Source organism: Herpailurus yagouaroundi, unplaced genomic scaffold (assembly GCF_014898765.1).
Source record: "Herpailurus yagouaroundi ecotype Mexico unplaced genomic scaffold, PumYag 142, whole genome shotgun sequence".
Classification (NCBI taxonomy): Eukaryota; Metazoa; Chordata; class Mammalia; order Carnivora; family Felidae; genus Herpailurus; species Herpailurus yagouaroundi.
The window spans coordinates 21,977,297-21,998,419 of NW_024412397.1; the positions used below are offsets into that span (position 1 = coordinate 21,977,297).

Here is a 21,123-nt window from a genome sequence, read left to right on the forward strand (position 1 = left end):
CTCATCCCTGGGATTTTTTTACTCACTTTGGTCCTCCTTCCTGGTACAGTTTTGTGATCCTCCAGCAATCAGGGAAAGAATATTACCGCCATGCAGCCGTACATCCTGTCCCTGCACGTTAGTAACTGTGACCTTGGAGATGTCATTCAACTCTTCTATACTCTGGGTTCATTCCATAGAAAAGACGTGGCTACTTTACAGAGATGGTGTGGGATTTACGGACAAGGCCTGTGCAGAATGGCATCTCCACAGTCCTGAGTTTATAGCTATCATAGAATTTCTAACTGATAAACATTTTTTTATTATAAAATAATTTGTATTTTACCCTGAGCCATCCAGAAATGCAATTTCCTGAGAACAGTCTATTCCCCAAAGCTACTAGTTAATTGAGATTTTATTCTTTCTTTATAGTGGAACAAAATGTCAATGAAAAATTCTGATGAATCTTTGTCATGCTGGGCCAAAAAGAAGATCTCTTCAAGCCCATATATGGGAAATTATTTATAACGAAAATATGTTCCTAAGCAATGTTTCATAAAGTTTTCAATATGTGACATGTTCTGCAGCATGAAGTTTCCGAATATCTCATATCTAGAAAATGATTAGAAGCTAGTTCCAAAAAATGGGCTATGGGATATCTTGTAATAGGCTAAGAAATAAGCCCATAGCAGTATCTCTGGGTTTTGACATCTATATAGATATTTATTTTAGTCTCCAATGAGAAATAAACTTTCTCTGGTTGGATGTGTTGGGCCAATTCAAGTATGAAAAATATGTAATCAATACATAATTGGAAAGGAAAATGAAAAAAATGTGACAAGTGCCAATGGAAATATAAGTAATACACAGAGAAAACAGAAATTTAAAAAGTCCTTTTTTTTTCTTTTCCTCCTGTGAACATATCTGGAGTATTGTGTCATCGAATAGTATTAGCATATCTCTGGAGAAAATAACCTTTCTCTCTCTTTACATGTTAAAGAAGATGCTAAAATTGTTGAGTGTGTATATCTGTGACATTACTAATCATATAATCATTGGCCCTTTATGTATATGATTATAATATAGTTGTTCAGGAAAATAGGCTTTGGTTTCAGAAAGTCCTAGGTTCAAATCATGGTCCTGCCATTTCAATACAATGTAACATGCAATTAACTATTTTATCTTCTTTGATCCCAAGGTTCCTCATAAGTCACCATGTTCCTCTTTGTGTTTCTGTGAAGATTATATGACATAGCAAATTCATGACTAAGTGCTTGCTAATGGTCACTGTCAGACATATCACCAAGCAAACATATCACCATGGTTAGAATCAGTTCATTTTCTTCTTGAGTATCTACTGACTGGGTCCCAGCACTTATTAGGCTTTATGGTGCTAGTAAAGAATACTGAAAAGTGGTGTCTATTATGATCTTAAATGTTGGTTTGCATGTAAGTGTGAAATATTTTGTTAGAATCATACTACATAGAGAATAAATAAAGAGATCAAATCCGAGATTAAATGCATTAATTTAATTAGGAAGGGACTGACTGTATGGCATCTGGAAGGCAGTGAGAGCAGCGGAGCTGGAGCAGCAGAGTGGGACAGAGCCTGCGTAGCCCATGTAGCCCTCACCTGGCAGGGGGTTAGTTTTCAGGAACTGGGTCCTGCACCATCTGTCTAACCCGGGAGCACAAGGAGAAAGGTAAATATGTGCGGAAAATTCTAAAACATTAAAAATTTTTAAGCACTTTTCTCATGGTACTTCTCAATATTCTATCGTTATTCCTCTCTCTGATCTGCAACTTCTCAAATACTCACGAACTGGTAGGTGCTTGTATAGGACCCGTTACCATCTAAATTAAGAAGCTGTGATGGGGGTGGGGTGGACACACCACTAGAACCTTCTAATACAAAAGAAAGAAAAAGAAAGAGGCCAGGAGGAGAGGAAAATGAGAAAGAGGGGGCACAGAGGGATGAGACTAATTGCTCATTTATTGGAGAAACAGGTTCTTTTTCTTTAAAAACTCCCCTCTTTCCCACCTGCTCTGTACTATCATAAAGCCTTCTCAAACATATATTTACTCCTTAGAATTATTTAGTACCCAAGAAATGATTTGTGATGATATTTTTCAGGATATCATATAATACATCCTCGCTACTCAAATAAACATTTCTTTTATTACCTCCCATTCTCTGTGATTTATATTACCACTGTTTATAGGTTCGCTTACCTTACTACCACCAAAAAATTTTGTAAAACATTTTTTATAGATTTCATATGCTAGTCATCCCGGTGTGACACTGGCTGAATCTGGAATCTTTATTGAACGACGAGTCACCGTTTGAGGAAATGTGTATGTAATCATTCGGTCTCTGCTGAAGTGCTTTCTGTGGCACAGCAGAAATGTGGGATGCCACGGACAGATTACGACGACCTCCTTAAAAGACAACACACTACGGTTTCCCACAGAACCTCCGCTTCTGGAGAAAATTCATCACAGACAGTTAGGAATCTTATCTACCAGTCTTCATTTAAATAACGACAAAAGAAGAGAGAGTTTCAGAAGCGGGATCTCTTTTAAGATAGTAAAATATTAATCTAATTCCTCATTAGGCACTGACAGATATGCACTAAGGCCCCAGGTGTTTGTACAAGAAAGTGAATGACTTAATTTTGCAGAATTTCATTTGAGCAGGGCCAAAACGTTCAGCTCCTGGCCTGAGACTCCACAAAGTTACTCCACTAAAGGCTTTTGGATTGGTCTAAAACACAAAATGAAGCAAAACAATAACACTTTGTGGTTTACACCACAAACAGCTGAGCCTAAATGCAAGATGATGACACAGTGGCGGGTTAAGTGGCCCTTAACTTATACAGTTATATCATGAACAGTTTGAGACTAACAAAAGCTATAAACCCACTCAATGGGAAAAATGTATGTGCATGTGCGAGGGCACACACACACACACACACACACAGGTGAATTTAATTTCACGTGCGCTACCAAACCCAGGAGTTCTTCCATGAACTGCAGGTGAAGGACACATGATATGTTCTAGAACCTCAGTACTCAAAATGTGAGCTACAGAGGGAAAGCATCAGCATCTTCTGAAACCTTCTTAGAAACGCAGAATTGCAGGCTCTCCTTCAGAGCCACTCAGTCAGAACCTGCATTGTAATAAGATCTGCAGGCGATTCCCAGGCATATAAAATTTGAGAAGTACTTTTAGATAGTCATGTTTATGGAGAGTTTACAATTAAAAACTGACATGTCAAATCACATTTAAAATGGAATCCCACTACAGTGTTCCTAATAAGACGAAATATATTATTTGTAAATGAGAAGACAAAGGTGTCAGTAATGTTTTACATATGTTCAGTGAGAAATAACTTCTTTTTCCCACTTTCAATAGCTCAACTCCTGCTCCTCATTTCTTTTATTTATTTATTTGTTTATTTGGAGAGTGAGTGCGAACAGGGGAGGGACAGAGAGAGAGAGGGAGAGAATCCCAAGCTGGCTCTGTGCTAATGAGGGTTTTGAACCCACAAACTATGAGATCATGACCTGAGCCAAAACAAAAACTCAGACACTTAACTGACCCATCCAGGCACCCAGCTCATCCTCATTTCTTACCCTTCCTTGTCCTGTTTTCTCTTTACAGAGGGTTAGCGCAGGGAATAGCTAAGTCAGATATTAATAGCTGGGATCTAGAAATTCCATAGGCTTTAGTCACATTAAACTGGGAAGGAATTCAGGAAACGTAGTGTTTCTAAGTCAGGCACATGACCATCAAATCTACCTTTTGGACATAAATCCTTACTGGGTTTGAGGAATGGGCCTTCATAACAGTTGGTGGAGACACAGATTAAGAAATTGGAGGGGGAATGCTATTTGATGCAGTTTCGTCATTTAAAGGGGCTGGTGGGAGTTCCTGGATGTCAGATATATTTATAATTTGAGAACAAGACCTATGCAACTGGAAAGGCCGTGCTTCTCTCTAGACTCAGGAAATGCTATTCAGGCAGCTCTGAGATGCCACTCTGCTCTTTTTTTTATTTTTTTAATGTTTATTTATGTTTGAGAGAGAGAGAGAGCGTGAGTGGCAGAGGGGTAGAGAGAGACACACACACAGAATGTGAAGCAGACTCCAGGTTCTGAGCTGTCAGCGCAGAGCCTAATGCGGGGCTCAAACTCACGAACCGCAAGATCGTGACCTAGGCTGAAGTCAGACGCTTAACCAACTGAGCCACCCGGGTGTCCCTATGCCACTCTTGTTTGTTCACCATTCTGTCTTCATGCCAGGGCTCTCAGTTCACTGGCTGCCCTTTCTCTGTGAAATACTTGTGGTGAAATATAACGTTCAGGAGTTAGATCTTGTTTCACCAGCCACAAAAGCATTAAAATTTACTTTTAACCCTGCTTCCACATGATCCTACAGCTTCTGAATTTAAGTTGTTGGCAACTCCATAGGCCCAATTTATAAGGCAATGTGGTCTCCAGCTTATATCAAATCAGAAGCTGCTGGATTCAGTGCTAACATTTTTAACTAGTGTAATTCATGTTTACATGAACAAACCCTTTCCAGAATAGATCTTACTTGAGCCATGTACAGTTGTGAAAACTGGAAGCATAAAGAGGTTAAATTACTTATTTGAAGCTAACCCAGCCAATGAGCAAGGAAGCTGGGTCCTAGAGTTTTCTTATTTTCTTCCTGTAAATGCTTTTTCAGTTGCATTTGGCTCCAGCCAGAGAAGAGACCTGGAAGACTGGGGTACACTCCTCATCACATGCCACCACTGTCCTGCCTTTTGTCCTGCACTAAGCAGCCTATTTCTATGAACTAACTGACGCACCATTCCAGAGAGCTGAAAAGAGAATAAACAAAGAACTACAATTTTAAATGCAACGCCAACTGAAACTCAAGTTTAAACTGGCAATCTCAGCCTTGAAAGGTAGACTAGGTCAACACATTACTATAGTTTGAAATATGCTGTTTCTACTAAAAATCATGGCTCAGGTGACCATAGAAGTACAGAGATACAAACAAGTGGGTAAGAGAATGGGGAATGTGGAAGAAGGATGTTTAAGGAGGGCACTTTGGTGTCGATGTGAAAAGAGCATCCTTGTAATTATCATTACTCCTAATTCCTATAAGCCTCTGTGCAATTATGTCATAATGTGTCTCTTGGTTTCAAATCAATAGGGCTTGCTTATCGTTGTTTTTCACAAGAAGAAGAAGGAGGAGGAGGAGGAGGGCAAGGCGAAGGGGGAGAAAGAGGGGAAAGAGAAGAAGGAGGAGGAGGAAGAGGAGGAGGAAGAGTACAAAGAGGAAGAGGAAAGGGATAGAAGAGGAAGAAGTGGCAGCAGCTTGTTAGAATTCCTTTACCACAAAAGATAAGGACATTCTTTATGGAGAGTCTTGACGTTCCAGTAGATAAGCAGACTGGCAATAAGAACATCCACCCTAGCTATGAAATACACAGGCTGTTTAACAGGCCACTTGAATTCTGTTAAGTTCCTGACAGTAAGATAAACATTATAAACATTCAGAAGGAGTAGAGCTCTAGATGATTTTGACAATGGTTTTCTCACTTTATTTTAATATCACAGAGCTTTTGCTTTCAGCGTGTTAGATTTTTCACAGCACCTTTTCAGGAGTCCATCAACACAGAGGTTTATGTGAACGCTTTTCATTTGTTTCAAAATTTCCCCTGGCTCCTGAACAAAGCAACTGGAAGCTGGTATTAATTGATGAACTATAAGGAACTCTGTCAAATAACTTAGAATACTTACAATGCACACTATGCAGTTCAGAATCCATTTGAGTGAAAACCTTTCTCTTACTCATACTTTTTCACAAAGCAAAGAAAAAGAAAATACAGAGAGAATATCTATCCTTATGTCTGCAGTAATTAAGACTTATTAGAATTTTGTATGGTTCATTCTTCTTTAAAGACGAAAACCTATCAAATTTCACAGGTGAGAATAAATAGGATTCAGGGGAGCAAAATTATACCCAAACTGACATAATGGAAAGACTCAGGACTCTATTTCCACTGATCTGCACTCCTGCTTTTTATGAACAAAGCAGACGTTATTCTCCACCGCAGTACGGATGTTAAATCAGTGAATACTTTCCAGGGGTGGTGCCTTCATTATTGTTTTCTCTACTCTATGCAATTTAATTCAGTGTTAAAATAAGATGTTATTCAGAGTTCAGAACATAATGTTTTATGAACAAATGACTGTGATTTTGGAAGTGATTTCAGCTTACCTAATCCTTATGCCAATTCTCAAGTTGCTTTGCTTCACCTACAATCATCATTCGACTTGAAAATGAAGACCTGAAGTCACTTTCTGGCTCTTACCTTTATTGTTCTATTCTGATCAACTCAATAAATATTTATTGAGGGCTCACGGTGGTTTATGTAAAGGTCCCAAGGATAATGGCACATGAGCCTCGAGAAGTTACAAGTTATTCAACCTCTCTGAATGTCTATCTCTTCATCAATAATGATTATAGTTACTTCTCCGGTAGGCATGCATTCACTTGGAAATGTGAAACTATAAAGTATAAAAGGTGGTAAAATCTAAAGCATTAACTTTTTAATTTCACATAAGCTTATTTAATTTTTATTTTTTGAGAGAGAGAGGGTGCAAGTGAATGAGGGGCAGAGAGAGAGGGAGACAGAAAGGGAGAATCCCATGAGGGGCAAGATAGAGATAGAGAGAGAGAGAGAGAGAGAGAGAGAGAGAGAGAAGCAGGGCTCACCCAACACGGGGCTTGAGCTCACCCAATGTGGGCTTTGAAGTCAGGAACCATGAGATCATGACCTGAGCCAAAGTCAGATGCTTAACTGACTGAGCCATCAAGGTGCCCCTCACATAAGCTTATTTAACAAATCACTTTGATCCTCAAGATATTTCATAAATAACAAAATTTATACAGTAGTAGTTAACCATGTGACCTCTGATGTTCTTAGGAAATCTGAAAGGTATGTTTCCTGCTTTGAAAACAACCTATTGCTATCCTTTCCCTTGTCATTCTCTGGCACTCATGAGGCCACCCACTCCCAGCAAAATTCCAAGGACATTCTTAAATTATGTGTTTCAAATTATGTAGTGTACTTGGTAACAAAGTTTTGAAAATAGATTTTTTTCATTTTCTCTTATGATTATGTAGGTGGTAACTCAATACTTTAACCCCAGAGTTTAATTGTATTAGGTTTATAATTAACCTCAATTTTATATATGATATAACCACTTCTGGTGCAATATTTTTCTTTTTTTTAAGCGAGCAAAAGTTTGATTGAATGAAGTCAAATTTTGACTCAGCTGCGGTCATTCACCCCCTCCTGCCAATAGATTTTTGCAATTCTAAAGAAATGCCAACCGTTTGTTTTTCATTCTCATGGACCCTCACGTACTCTAACCCCCATTCTGAGTAATATTCTCATGTGTTTTAACTTTTATCTTCATGTTACACTTCCTTTTATTGTTCTTTATTTTTATCACTGGACTCCAAAGTCCTGGCTATCTGTGATGTGTGGTACAGAAAACAACAGATATCAGCTCCCTGGTTCCTTACCTCCCTGAGAAGGGACACTGGCAGGTTGGGCAGGTGAGTTTGAGCAGAGAGGAACTAGTCCTCAGTCCCTGGTGGACACTACTCTTGCTAGAACTCCTTTCCTCCCTCTAGCCTACATGAAGGAATAAAACATTTACTCAAATGCTAAGGTAAGTAACTCAAACTACCTTCTATAAAACAGTTCTTTCTTCAGGATATTTAATAACTAGCATCATCCTAAAGGCCCTCTTATAGGGAAAAAAGAAGTTGACCTAAGAATAACTATTCTTAGTTAAGTAAAGTTAAGTAAAATCCTTTGTTTCCCTTCAATGTTCTATTTCTCTGAATTCTTTAAACTCGGCCACTAGCTCAATTGTTGACCTTGGGCAAACTGCTTAACCTTTTAGGATACGGTTTTGTCATTTATAAATGAGACACCAGTCACGTGACTTACTCCTAGTGTTTCCTCTAGCAACCATTTTCCTCCCTTGGAGGCAATTAAAAAAGCTCTTTCCTATTTAAATTTTTTTTTCAACGTTTATTTATTTTTGGGACAGAGAGAGACAGAGCATGAACGGGGGAGGGGCAGAGAGAGAGGGAGACACAGAATCGGAAACAGGCTCCAGGCTCCGAGCCATCAGCCCAGAGCCATCAGCCCAGAGCCTGACGCGGGGCTCGAACTCACGGTCCGCGAGATCGTGACCTGGTTGAAGTCGGACACTTAACCGACTGCGCCACCCAGGCGCCCCAACTCTTTCCTATTTAAATAGTGGAACCCCATTCTAGAATAAATAGTACTTTATTAAAACACCAACTAGGCTCCAGAGTCACAAACATTAGTGATACATAAGGCAAATTTGACTTACATTTTACTAAGGGATAATTAAGGATGACTAGACCAAATCAAATCCGATTTCATCTATTAAAAAACAAAATCTGTTAGGAATGAGGACAGGACAATTTCAAGGAGCTACCTGCAAAAACAAACAAACAAAAACAACACAGAGGAGTTTACATACGAGATGAAGTTTAACAGGAGCGAGTGTAGTTTTTCTCTCTAAAATGGACTGGTATTGACCCCAATAACTTCAAATCAACCCGTCTCTCCTACTTAGCTGTGCAAATGATTTATTTGACCTGACCAGCCTGAAAAGTGACCCTCTTGTTTCACCTGTTTAAGAGTGTCTGATCTGCCATGACCCCTGCCTGTGACCAATTCCAGCAGAATGGAACACTCATGTGGTATCCTTGATGAACACCCCCAATGGTGGCCTACAAGTGGCTCAGGGAATGCAATTGTATTAAGGTATTGCAGTAATTTATTGGCAGTTTTGTGTGATGGCATATTTACTGAAATGAGGCCTGTCAAAAAGATCAGGTTATGGCAGGAACACATGATTTCCCAACCAGCCATAAAATATAAATCAAATGCCTTTTCTGTCCACTGTCAGCCACCTCGACCCACTCCTTGTCCTCTGTCCTCAGACAAATTGAAGCACATGCCACAATTTGCAGAGGAAAAATCAAACTCAATTTCGTAGTACAATGAAGTGAGTTTTGGTCTTGTCATGTCCACTGACATATTGATTCCTAGAAGATTGAAAAGATCAGAATGTTCTAGGTTTTTGCTTTGTAAATAAAAACGTGTAGAAATGCAATGTGTAAATAGAGGCCAATAAAGTACATGTACCCCTTTATGAAGATACAAGAACTCCAGGGGGCTAATGTTGGAAAACAGTTACTGTTTAGTATAAAAGTCACTATTTAAGAGGTCGGATTTTCTTTCTCTTTAGAATTACAGCCTCAGAAGACAAATGGTCTCCTAATCCAGGTTCATTTAAAGTGCAGCTGATCACTTCACAGCTAAAAGGCATTTTTAACTAGTGAAGAAAAAAAACACAACAACAACCCTATCTTGGCCCTTTGTAGAATTTATGTCAGATCTATAATGTCATAAGCACAACACTCCATCAAACATTTTCTATTTAACCTGAAAGGGGATGAAGCCAAATCACTTATATGTCCACATCTGTGATTTGCAAAGTGCAGTGATTGTAGCCTTCCTGAAATGTGTAAAGACCGCACAGTTATTCACTGTGGAGCATTAAAAAAATGGAACCACTTTATCACGAGGTGATGATGAAATTGTGAGAAATGCCATAAAATACTCTAGCCTAGTAAGCTAAATTTCTAACACGGCAGGTGGAAAGGAAGAATAAATGAAGGAATGAATCGGTGTTTTCCGGTAGGCAGAATTTCAGTCGTTATGACAAGATGACTTTCTAATTACCACTCACTATAAAAATACTGCAAAAGTCTCCCCAACTCCGTGGAGATGGTTACTCATAGTATGTGCTGCTGTATCCTTCACATCCTGCAACCACAACTCTGTGTGCCTTACTGGAAGTCAAACTGAGGCACAGATCAATCATGCTGCCCTTTAGAAAACACACACAGGAATATGAGTAGGGAATGAGTTTCTTCCTTGATCCTAATTTCAATGGTTTCAAAGCAGAAGGAGCTTCTCATTTGGTGTGATCTTTAAAAATTATGGCAATGCCTCACATTACCATATTCTGAAGTAATTACTCGCAGTGAGTAAAGATAAATTCATTAGAAATTACGCAGTCCTTTATTGTGAAATCCAGAGTAAAATTATTTCAGGTATTTTTTTTTTAAGCCGACAAGAGAATGACTTTACTTCATCAATCAGTTTGACTAAAGTAATGATTTTCTTAGAATTAAAATTTGTTGAAAGCTCTAAGCATTTCATCTTTTAGGCTAAGAAGCATGTAGTTAATGTCACAGCTAATACCTTTGTCAGTCTGCTAATTTTCTTTTTCTATTAGAATAAGTAAACATCAGCCCTTTCTTAAAAGCATACTATTTACCATGTGTCAGGAGCAATGCAGGAAGAACTTATTTGAAAATCATGAGGTAAGACATTATGAAATGAACAGGAATCACAGGGAGACAATGAAGGAGAAACATGAAAAGGAAGGCATTTAATAATTCCAAAGTGATGGCAGGATATGCCTCAAGGTGAGGGGGCGGGGAGGGTGACATTTAAAGGAGAACCATGAAAATATACAATCAACCAAAAACTCCAAGATATCGGAAAATATGAAAGAAGAGATGGTTTTTAAGAAATCATTTAAATAAAAACAAGAACGATGGTTTAAGAAAAAAGAAGGCTCTTAAGTGTACAATGGAAATAAAAGAAAATAAGTTCTTGCCCGCATGGCATTAGATCAGAGAATCGTTCTTCAGATATGCTTATTATTTGAGAGAAAAGGTGTAGAGAAAGCAGAAAGGACTCTATTTCCCATCTTTTAAAGACACAATACACTTATTTATCCTACATTGTGTCAGACTTTGTTTAAGGTCGCTTGGGTAATATTGTAACTGGAAGAAAACAATAAAGAGTAAATAACAATGCCATTGCTTTATTCTGTCTGTTGTCAGATGTTCTTTCTAAAATTAGGGTTCTTTGTTACCATATCTCTGGAGCATGGGTTGATTTCCAAACATTGTATTCCAAGACAAATATTTCTGCCACAGTAAATTTTCATGTGAAATAGACTTCAGAATTTTATTTTCGCCTCTTTTCAATGTGAATCTTTACTTAATTGATCTTTACTTCCAACTAGAGAGAATAGTTAACAGTATAAAGTGCTTTGGCACATTAGTTTCTTGTGTTATAAAACTGGTGTTCTTTTGCATAAAACAGTTAAACCTCTTATGTTTCCTCATTAAAATGTGAGTGAAGAAGGCTTGTGAGGAATTGGTATTCCTCAACTCAAAATTATTTCAGATGTTTTTTTTTTTTTTTCTGTTTAGCAGTTTTGGCCTGATTTGATGTAATAAGTTTTGTTTTTTTTTTAACGTTTATTTATTTTTGAGTCAGAGAGAGACAGAGCATGAAGGGGGGAGGGGCAGAGAGAGAAGGAGGCACAGAATCGGAAGCAGGCTCCAGGCTCTGAGCCATCAGCCCAGAGCCTGACGCGGGGCTCGAACCCACGGACCGCGAGATCGTGACCTGGCTGAAGTCGGAGGCTTAACCGACTGCGCCACCCAGGCGCCCCTGATCTAATAAGTTTTTTTAAAAAAATTTACCTTTGCTGTTGTCATTAAGTTAGACACTAGCTAAGACGTACAAATGAGTTCCTAAAATTTCAGAACTCATGCTTTCTGTAGTCAGAAAAACAAAAACAAAAACAAAAAAAAAAAAAACGAATGGGAGAAGATTCATCACTCAGTAGTTGTGCACACTTAACTATGCTACTTAAATTATCTGTGTCACAATTTCTGTATCCATGAAATGGGGTTAAGAAAGTAGCTACCTCACAAAGTTTTTCTGAGGATCAAATGTACTGTCACAAGTCTTCAGAAGCATGGCAGCCATATAGCACATGCTCACTAAAGAGTTAGTTATTGTTAATAGTTGCAGTTTACCTGCTATCTATCCTGAATACCAGTCATTCCAAGGTCTTTTCTCTTGGTTGGTATTGCAGTGGGGAACAGTGCAATCAGAAATCACCAGTCAGTGTGCTCTTGATGCAGGAATTTCATTAAATGCATGAGCTTCCTTTATACTTGTCCTTGTCTCAATTAGCTAAGACCTCGTAGTTTCAGGGCACTATAAAGTAGCAGACTCTCCCCATAATGTGCATGGAGTGCATAGATGTGGGGGATGGGAGAGGGGATTGGGCAATACAGATCTGCTTTAAATCCTAGTGTGGGCTCCTTTTGGATTTGAAGATCTGTTTCCTGTGAAATGAAGTCATGACCTCCATTGAGCCTATGTGTCAGAGAAGTCCTCATCCATACATCCCAAGGGATGGAATCCCTCCTGTGCTCCAACCCACCTCCCAGGGTCTGGTAGCTGAGCATCCACACCACATATCACAGGGAAGGAAGAACACCAGAGGGCATGAACACAAATCAATTTATATGGTACCAGGAACACAATATGTTCTTAATACTAAGGTAACAGTCATAATCACAATAGTATTTTTTCTAGTTTTGCAGTCATCTTGAGGCTTATAAACTAATGTAGTGACTACAACTACTGTAGGTATGGATCTGAGTAACAGAAACTTAAACATACTTGCCAAATAGCAGGTTGACCAATCCAACTGTATCTATTAAGGGGGCCACCTCTAATTACTTGGAACCATTGAACTTTATTCTCTTATGCTTGATATATTGGGCCTGTTAAGAATTATTCCAATAGTTCAAATACTTGTAAGCACTACATAGTTCTTTATCTTTATGTATCTACTTATCTATTTATTGGCCTATCTTTCATCCTGTCTGTTGATCTTCTTTCTTCTCCTTCTCCTCCTCTTCCTCCTTCCTCTTCCTCTTTCCTCTTTTCTTTCCCTCTCTGCCATCCCTTTTCCCCCTTAATCCCTAACAGAAACAAAAAGGAGCTCTGGATTAGCACCACTGGATGTCAGATGAAGTGATAAACTGAATACTGCATTGGGAATTGGGGACTCTGGTTATCATCTATGCCGATTGATTTTATTAGAAAGGCATTCTTTGGGGCGCCTGGGTGGCGCAGTCGGTTAAGCGTCCGACTTCAGCCAGGTCACGATCTCATGGTCTGTGAGTTCGAGCCCCGCGTCAGGCTCTGGGCTGATGGCTCAGAGCCTGGAGCCTGTTTCTGATTCTGTGTCTCCCTCTCTCTCTGCCCCTCCCCTGTTCATGCTCTGTCTCTCTCTGTCTCAAAAATAAATAAACGTTGAAAAAAAATAAAAAAAATAAAAAAAATAAAAAGAAAGAAAGGCATTCTTTAAGGTTGGTGTTCCCTAATTCCAGTGTTGGGTGTGTGTGTGTGTGGGGGGGGGTCCCTCCACCAACACTAACCAATTCTTAGGCACCAGTAGAGTATCTAAGAATTCAACTCAGTTCTGACGTGATCTATCCAGAAACAGTATCAGATTTCACAGGTTAAGAATTCAACCAGACAGGACTGCCTCCCACTCCTGACTTCAGATGCCAGTCACAAGCTCCAGGCTGCTATCTGTGCTTCTGAGCTACAGGCTACAGGTGGTTCCAACGACCTCCTCTTTAGGTGTGATTAATTTTCTAGAGTGGCTCACAGAATTCAGGCAAACACGTTTGCCAGTGTATTAAAGGATATGATAAAGCCAGATGAAGAGATACATAGAGCGAAGAATGGAGAGAGGGCATGGAAGTTCTATGCCCGCTCCAGTCACATCATTCTCCCCAAATCTCCACATGTAAACTAACACAGAAGCTCTCTAAACCTTGCCCTCTTAGGTTTTTTATTCAGGTTTCATTGCACAGTCATGATTGACTAAGTCATTGGTCATTGGTAGATTCCACCTCAGCCCCTCTCTCTTCCCAGGAGGTTGGGAATGGGACTGAAGTTCCAACCCTGTAATTATGTGGTTGGTCCTCCTGGCAACCAGCCCCCACCCTTGGGGGGGTATCCAAAAGTCATGTTCACCCAAAAAAAGTCATGTTCATCAACATAATAAAAGACACCTTTACCCCCTTATCACTAAGGAAATTCTAAGGGTTTGGGGAGCTATGAGCTCCAGAGTGCCCAGAAACTGTGGAGGAAGACCTAATATATATGAGAAATATATTTTGGTCATCTGAATGACCACATACGTATTTCTCATAAAGCACATTATCATAGGCACCGCAGAGATGCTACTTGCTATCTAAGTTTTTGGGTTTTTTTATTCGTAAAATTAAGAAGTTGGACTCTACCCTGGTTCTGATACTCCTTTCCGGCCCTGGAACAGTGACATAAGAACTTCCCGAAGATGACTGCTGAAAGGCACAAAGCAGAATAATGGGATTACATGCCTATCTCTAAAAAAGTGGCTTTTCAGACCTTTGTACCTTTACCTCTAGTCTTGGAGTCTAGCCTTAAATTCTAGGATCCACGTGGCAGACTAATGAACCAGAAAATTGTCCAGCAGGGTTCAGGATCAATGAACAACTTTTCAAAGGAATGAAGGGCACCTACAACCATCCAGTTGCTTGCCAAGGCAGGTACTTAAGAGCTCTTCCATAAACATCAGTGACAGGAGCATACTGGGCATGCAATCAGTGGTGAACAGATATATTGCACCCGGCCTTCTCAGGAACCCTCATGCACTTAAGTAGAGGCACCAAGGATAACAACTACTTAAATATGAACAAATGAGCATTTTACCTGGCTGAGACAACAGTGGTGTGTAAGGGACTTTCGGTTCTATTGCACTCATTGGTGGAGGTAGCAAAGGGTTAGCAAAGCTGCGGAGTGGGTGAGTTGGTCGAACACAAGCCGTGGGGATGGTTCTGCTTGGTGCCTCCTCACTGCTGGGATGCTCAGGCTGTGCTGGGGGCAACATGGGTGGCTGCTGGGTGGTTGGTCCTTCACTCACTGCTGCAATGGAGACAAGAAAAGCCATTCATTATTCCAGACAGAGCTTGCTTCCCCTAAGTCAGCTGACGGGCCTCTGAATCAATTCAGAGAAAGAAGTCAGGATCTGGACAATCTTTTCTTCTAGTTATGAACATTCTCATTCCTCTCCCTTCATACATTTCTGGGATATAGCAGCCCCACCCCTTTAAACAGTGGCTATAGATCCAGCAGGACAGGGATCTATCTTGCAGGAACAATAGTAAAATATACACAGCATTGACTCTATTGCCTGAACTGGCGGGGCCCTGTAATCATAAGTGATGAAGCAAGAAAAAAGAGTTATTTCTCCTTTCACAAGGAGCAATGCCAGTGAAATTCAATATCCCAAACCCAGCTACAGCTGCATTATTATCTGCCAGCCAATATGCCAATTTTTTCTGCGATTTAAACATGCCATGTCAACTGTCAAACAAATCAGAGTTACCAGGTGTTCAAGGCATTGCTAATAAAATGATACAAATAATAGCCACTATCATTGTCTTCCAAAACAAAAAAGAAGCACATCCAGCTAAAAAGTTATATGAGAGATGACTTTGCTGGAACAAGTTGCCTGAATGCAGGATTGTAATTTTTCCTCTTTGGCAGCAAACCTCGCAATTTTCAGTCAGATTACTATAGTTGAAGACGTTTCACATAGTCATTTGCGACTGCCATTGGGTATTTGGACACTTTTATATACAGAGACACACCTTTTCTCCAGAGACCACAGTTGAGTCAGACTAACATATTGGCAAGACAGTTTCTTATGCTAGGGACACTGTGACTTGACTTTATCATTCATGTTCAAAATCACCAGGTCCAGGTGAAACTGTAAATGAAAAGAGCTGGATAGGAGGTATAAGGTTGATGAAATAAGAGTATTTCTGATGACTTTTTTTTTTTTAAAGAAAGTTCTATTGGGTAAGTGGGGAAAAATGCAATGATAGGAGATAATATCTCACTTTGAAAGAGAATTTTTAACCAGGAAATATTTCAAGATAATTAGTTTGTGAGATAATTTTGAGACAACTCTCTGGGAGGCTCAGTGAGGTCAGCAAAGGGCAGAGGAGCTAGAAAGAAAACTTGATAATGCTGAAGGGAGTAGAGATTAAAGATGCCAAAGATCAAGACATTATATTAAAGATATGCAGAAGTGAAATGTGCCTTCAGAGGGTATTTGATATTAAAACTCATTTTTCTGTATTCAGAAAGGTTAGAGGTCTTCTGGGTCACTGAGAAGCTTCCAGGCTTACCCCATTCAAAGATGGAGGCAGGGAGACATAGGGTTGGCTGAGGACAGGATGTAGCCATAAAGCAACCAGAGCTAGTAAACAGGCAAAGTTGACAAAAGATTTCTTCAAAGAAAATGTAATCAAGACAGCAAACCGGAGAGAACTCTGGGGGTAAGAGGAATTTGAGGAGAAGTGCTTCCTCTTTAGGCTAGGAAGTCCTACCATGGAGAGGAGGGGTGCATACATGCAAAATATCAAGATTAAAAGGTGGGGCTCAAAGGAAAACATTAAGGCAAATCCTTGGTGATGTGGATTCTCACAAAAGGGCAGAAGGGATGGAGACTTCAGGCAGGTGTTTATTAGGAGCTAAATTATTTGTAGGAACATAAAGGAGAAAAGGGCACCTGCCTGGTTTAGTCAGTAGATCTTGATCTCAGGATTGTGAGTTTGGGTCCTATATTGGATATAGAGATTACTTAAAATCTTAAAAAATATATATAAAGGAGAGAGAAACAGGTGTTCTTGTATTCAAATTACACAGTCTTGACTGAATACAAGAACACCTGTTTCTCTTTCCTTCCTATTCTTAGGAACCCCTGGCTGGCTCAGTTGGAAGAGTATGTGACTCGATCTCAGGGTCCTGAGTTTGAGTCCCACGTTGCACAAAGAGATTACAAACAAACAAATAAACAAACAAATAAATGAAAACTTTAAAAACTATGTAATTAGATGTTTGACAGTATAGTTTTAGAGATAAAGAAAATTATGCTTGTTTTGCTCTGGACTCATATTTAATCTAAAGGAGAAAATGACCAATGGTCAGTATCTGAATAAAAATACAGTATCTCTTAGCTTTAGATCAGAGAGAAGCAGCCGTAGGAGCCCAGACCTGGGTCCATCTTCATCACCAATGGGCTAGTTTTTATTACAGGTCCATATCTTCCAGGGAAAGAAATTTCATAATTTTCCTTAGAAATCTGCCTTAAGTAATTCTATTGAAGATGGATTGTAATAAATCCATATATTTTAAAAACTGCTTTAACCATTAGAGAAATAATAATATATTGTGTGATATGCTTCTTTATTCCATCCTTCATATTTTCCTGTTCTATTGCTTCTACATTTTTGAAATAAAAAAGATCTATGTTAAAATATTATTGTGACATTAAGTTTAATAAAACTTGCATGCACTTTTTTAGTCTTCTAAAATTTAGTTTCTCAAAATCCTCAGGCTTCACAGGAATTTTGATGACATCATGGAATGTTCTGTGGCCACTCCCATTCCTATTCTCTTTAGTGCCATTGCTCATTGGCATCTCTAAAATTACAGATTCTCCACATGCCCCATCCTCCATGCCAGGTCTTCAGGTGGCCACCATGATTTGCACTGGGAAGATATCTGAGGGAAGTAGTGGGAGCTCCACACAGATAGAGAAGATTTTGGGGAAATCAATCTCCAGCACCAACCATTATGAAAAGGAAAGTGCCTAATCTAGTGCTAGGTGGAAATGGGAGATGAAATGCATCACTAATCCACAAGGGACTATTTCTGTTTTGTTCAAAAATGACAAGTTTGCTTAATACCTAGTACAATGGGAAAGGTACAGATTCTCCATAGACAATTCATAATTATTTTATGTGGAGCAGAAGAAATGCTTTCAGAACTGGTTGACGTTTGAGGCAGTCCAAACTCTTGATGCAATAGCAATGGCTCCATAGGAGAAAAGCCCTCATGTCAGATGAACCCATTTGGCCAGTTCAGGCGCCTGCTTCAAGACACCTGTGTGAAACAAACCGGCTCAGTGATACGATATGTAGATCGGCGAAGAGCTCTGAAAGCAAACCTCTCTTTTCCCAGGAAAGTATAGCCACCTTGCAATTCAGAAAGTAAAGGGAGAATCAAATATGTGCTGGCAAGGCACTGGTTTTCAAATGATGAAGTAGTGGGAATGCATTGTACAAATAGCATACAATTACACAGTAGAGTCAAGTTTCAAGGCACTTTATAATAATTAATGTCAACACAGAAATAATTGCTACAGAGTATCTGGCAAAAATATTGCGAAAATGGAAATGAGGATTTTTCTTCTATCTGAAATTGCAATATTTGAAAGAAATGTAGCACACCAATAACTCTACACAAAGACTTTGAGACACGAATGTTTAAGGAACCCAATTCCCTCATTAATCTCAGAGCAACATCATGCAAAATTCCTGAGTAACCCCAGTTCCTTCCTCACAGGGTGGATTCTTGCAAAGACCCTAGAGAAAAAGTCATTAGCTCCAATGTGTCTGTGATTTTATCTAGGTCAAGTCCCATTATATGATTTCCAATTTGGGGGAGAGCTGCCACAGAAAAATAACATGGGTGAAGGTGACCAGCTTTCTCATTAACAATAACAATACACAAACTAAAAGGAATGGTAAAAAAATCATCTAATCTCTAGTATCTACCTGTTTCAAAGATGAGAAAATAGAGGCGCCGATTTTATAGTGACTTGCAGAAATGGGGCCTCAAGACTATCTACTGGTTGAAGTTTTCAAAATATAGCACTGTTTCTTCTTTCCCAGGGACAGTTTGCCTATTGAAGCTAAGAACAGGACTACAATTTATTAGTAGGAAGAGGAGATATTTGTCTGTCACAACTCTATATAAATCTTTATCAGTGGATCACCAAACGTGTGTAATGCAAATGTACTATATCCTGTATTTTTCTTTTCCTTGTGGTAAGAGAGAAATTCAGCTTTATTTTTGAGTTCAGAAAGCAGCAGATCTTTGAGGGCAGAGTTTTAGTGATTCATTTCTTGTGCAACTCGAAGGTCTTTCAGAAAACTTTGGAGGAAGGAGAGTCTCCACATTTGGCACAGATTTTTCTTTTCCTATGTGTGACTTGTTGTTTCTCAAGGTGACTAATAAGACATCTCCAGCCAGAGTCATGAAATGTTTTCTGCTTGAGAAAGAACACGGGTGTTTAGTGTTCTCCAAGGCATTTAGAAGCCGATACTGAATGGCTGGAAGTTAACTGGTTCTGACAGTGATTTAGAGAATATTTAGTTTCCTAGAAAAGAGGGTGCTTATTTTTTTTTTTTTCTTTTCTAAGTAATCACTTGGAAACACAGATCTGTTCCTATTCCTTTTGCACTGCACATTCCTTTTGCTCAAAACCACTTGATGTATGACTGAATGTGTATTTTAAAAACCTGTAAAATCTTGGCCAGGAGTGGTATGTCCATGCCTTTTGATTTTAGATCAAGTTCAAAAATTACTATGCTAAGCACTCTGTTAGGAATCCTTTTTTTTTTTTTTTTTAATTTTTTTTTTCCAACGTCTATTTATTTTTGGGACAGAGAGAGACAGAGCATGAACGGGGGAGGTGCAGAGAGAGAGGGGACACAGAATCGGAAACAGGCTCCAGGCACCGAGCCATCAGCCCAGAGCCCGACGCGGGGCTCGAACTCACGGACCGCGAGATCGTGACCTGGCTGAAGTCGGACGCTTAACCGACTGCGCCACCCAGGTGCCCCAGGAATCCTTTTTTTAATATAACTTAATATAATAGTTATATATTTTATATTTATATTATATATTATAGTTATCTAATCACCCTTATTTAATAATCCTTACTTTAAATAAATTAATAAAATTTTAAAAATTATTGAAGAGACTAAATGTTTCTTTATTTCATTCATTTATTTACTCATTCATTCATTCATTCATTCCTTTATATCTAGTAGACTTTATTTTTTAAAAGCATTTTTGGTTCACAGCAAAACTGAGTAAAAGGTACAGTGATTTCCAATATGCCCTCTGCCCCCACATATACAGCCTGCTCCACTATCAAAGTCCTGCACTAGAGTGGTACATGAGACTGTAACCACAGATATAAACCAATCTGTATTCTCTAAGCACAAATAAAAACACATTGGGGCGCCTGGGTGGCGCAGTCGGTTAAGCGGCCGACTTCAGCCAGGTCACGATCTCGCGGTCCGTGAGTTCGAGCCCCGCGTCGGGCTCTGGGCTGACGGCTCGGAGCCTGGAGCCTGTTTCCGATTCTGTGTCTCCCTCTCTCTCTCTGCCCCTCCCCCGTTCATGCTCTGTCTCTCTCTGTCCCCAAAAAAATAAATAAACGTTAAAAAAAAATTTAATAAAAAAACAAATAAAAACACATTTCGTCGTAGTTCACTTAATGTTCTTTGGATTGGCATGCATCACTGCAATCTCTGCCTCTGTTGTCACATAGCCATCTTCTCCCTGTGTGTCTGAGTCCCTTCTCTTGTAAGGATGCAAGCCATATTAGATTAGGACTCACCCTAATTCAGCATGACCTCACCTTAACTTGATAACATCTGAAAAGATCCTATTTCTAAATAACATCTCATTCACAGTATTGGAGGTTAGAACTGCAACATATCTTTTTGGGAGACACAATTCTATTCATAAAAGTCTGCCCTCTGGCCCCCAAATATTCATGCCCTTAGAGGTCTGGGTCTATACAATCTCTTCAGGCAGACGGAAGACAGCCATGTGAGGGAGGCAGATATTGGAGTTCCAGAAGCCAAGGGACACCTGGGACTACCAGAAACTGGAAGAAGCAAAGATGGATCCACCCCTAGAGACTTGGGAGGGAACATAACCTTGACAACACCTTGATTTTGGAGTTCTAGCTCCGGAACTCTGAAAGAATAAATTTCTATCATTTTAAGTCACCTGGTTTATGGTCCCTTATCAAGGCAGCCTAAGAAATGAATGCACACACTGTGGAATGATCTGAAACATAGACTCTACAACGAGAAATGGTGACACACCCAAGTCCTCCTGGTGAATAGTAATCTGTGGTAGATTGTATTATTTGTTCACAATTCATCCTTCCCTCCCTTTCCCTGTGAATTCTCTAGTTCATGTTGGGTGG

General features: G+C 39.4%; 1 protein-coding gene across 4 annotated transcripts in view; it reads right to left on the reverse strand.

Annotated features, from left to right (window-relative positions):
• Positions 1-21,123, reverse strand: part of DCC (DCC netrin 1 receptor) — a 1,147,297-nt gene that overhangs the window by 15,137 nt on the left and 1,111,037 nt on the right. For 3 of the 4 annotated variants that reach the window (XM_040478799.1, XM_040478798.1, XM_040478796.1), the window contains one exon: positions 14,751-14,963. In XM_040478799.1, coding sequence (XP_040334733.1) covers positions 14,751-14,963 — 213 coding nt within the window. The remainder of the gene's footprint in view (positions 1-14,750; positions 14,964-21,123) is intronic. The other variant, XM_040478797.1, reaches the window with a different exon arrangement.